Below are 1,491 nucleotides of genomic sequence, written 5' to 3' on the forward strand. Positions count from 1 at the left end.
GGGAAACTGGGACCGGGAAACTGGGACCGGGAAACTGGGACCGGGAACAGCAGCAGGAGGGGGAACAGGAGCGGGGCTGGGAATGGGACAGGGAACTGGACCGGGAACAGCAGGAGTGGGAACAGGGACGGGAACGGCCCCGGGAGCCGCACCGGGCCTACGTCCAGCCCCGTGCCCGGTACCGGGAGCGGGCCCAGCCCCGGACCCAGCGCCCACCTGGTGCCCGAAGGGGAAGACGAGCAGCCCCAGCTTCCTGCCCACGTACACCGTGTCCACGGCGAAGTAGTACTTGAGGCGCCCCACGGGCACGAACCGGTCGAGCTGCGGGGCGGGGGGGGGGGGGGGGGGGGGGCGCTGAGGGGACCCCGTAGGCCCGGCTCGGGGGGGCGCCGCCGCCGCCGCTGGTGTCGTCGAAGAGCGGCCGCGGCTCCGCCATCCGCGGAGGGGCCGGGCCCGGGCCGCGGCGCTTGGGGGCTGCGGGAGAGGCGAGGTCAGGGCCCGGGGGAGCGGCGGGGCCCGGCGGGGGGGGGCGGCGGGGCCCGGGGCCGGCCCGCGCGGTACCCACCGAGCCCCGCCGCCGCTCCCGAGGCCTCCATGGCGCTTCCGCTTCCAGCCCGGCGGGGGAGGTCACGTGAGGGGCGCGGGAGGAAGCTGTTGGCGGAGCGGCGTGGCGGGCCCGGCGGCTGTCCGGAAGCTGCGGTTGCCATGGGGACGGGCGCGGGTCACGTGACCTCCTCGCCAAGGCTTCGCGCTGGCCACGCCCCCTCGCTGGGTGCCGGGCGGCGGTGATGGCACGGCGGCGACGTCACGGCGCGGTGACGTCACGGCCACGGTGTGGCCGCGGTGGCCCTGGGGCTGTCCCCAGGGTGTTGTAGTCGTAGGCCCGGCCGTGGTGGCCACCGTGGCACCAAAGCCATGATGTCATCACCAAGGCCACGACATCACCAAGGCCATGACGTCACCAAAGCCATGATGTCACCAAGGCCATCACTTGTCCCCAGGTCCCTCCCCAGGGACACTTGTTGGCCATGGTGGCCCTGGGGCTGTCTCCAAGGTGTCAGGGCCATAGGCCTGGCTGTGGCAGCCATCTTGTCCACAGGGCCTCCATGTCCCCAAGGCCACAGTGTCCCCATGGCCTCAGCGTCCCCAGAGCCACCACATTCCCAGGTCCCTCCCTAGGGACACCCGGTGGCCACAGTGGCCCCTGAGGTGTTGTGGCCATAGGCCTGGCCATGGCAGCCATCTTGTCCCCGTGGCCACCACATCCCCGCGGCCACCACATCCCCGTGGCCACCACGTCCCCAAGGCCACCACGTCCCCAAGGCCACACAGTGACCGTGGTGGCCCTAGGGCTGTCCCTGAGGTGTCATGCCATAGGCCTGGCTGTGGCAGCCATCTTGTGCCCAGGGCCTCAGTGTCCCCAGGGCCATCTTGTCCCAGGGCCACCACGTCCCCATATCCCCCGTCCTCATGCCCCCCTCTGCCCCCCCC

The 1,491-nt window shown here is 72.5% G+C and overlaps 1 protein-coding gene across 1 annotated transcript in view; it reads right to left on the reverse strand.

Annotated features, from left to right (window-relative positions):
• Nucleotides 1–954, reverse strand: part of LOC118159525 (protein YIF1B-B-like) — a 2,398-nt gene extending 1,444 nt beyond the window's left edge. The window contains exons 1-3 of the mRNA XM_035314094.1: nucleotides 946–954; nucleotides 566–694; nucleotides 217–474 (exon numbers count right to left, since the gene is read on the reverse strand). Of these exons, the coding sequence (XP_035169985.1) occupies nucleotides 217–474; nucleotides 566–694; nucleotides 946–954 (396 nt within the window). The remainder of the gene's footprint in view (nucleotides 1–216; nucleotides 475–565; nucleotides 695–945) is intronic.
• Nucleotides 955–1,491: the final 537 nt, after the last annotated feature.

Source organism: Oxyura jamaicensis, unplaced genomic scaffold, assembly GCF_011077185.1.
Source record: "Oxyura jamaicensis isolate SHBP4307 breed ruddy duck unplaced genomic scaffold, BPBGC_Ojam_1.0 oxyUn_random_OJ70785, whole genome shotgun sequence".
NCBI lineage: Eukaryota > Metazoa > Chordata > Aves > Anseriformes > Anatidae > Oxyura > Oxyura jamaicensis.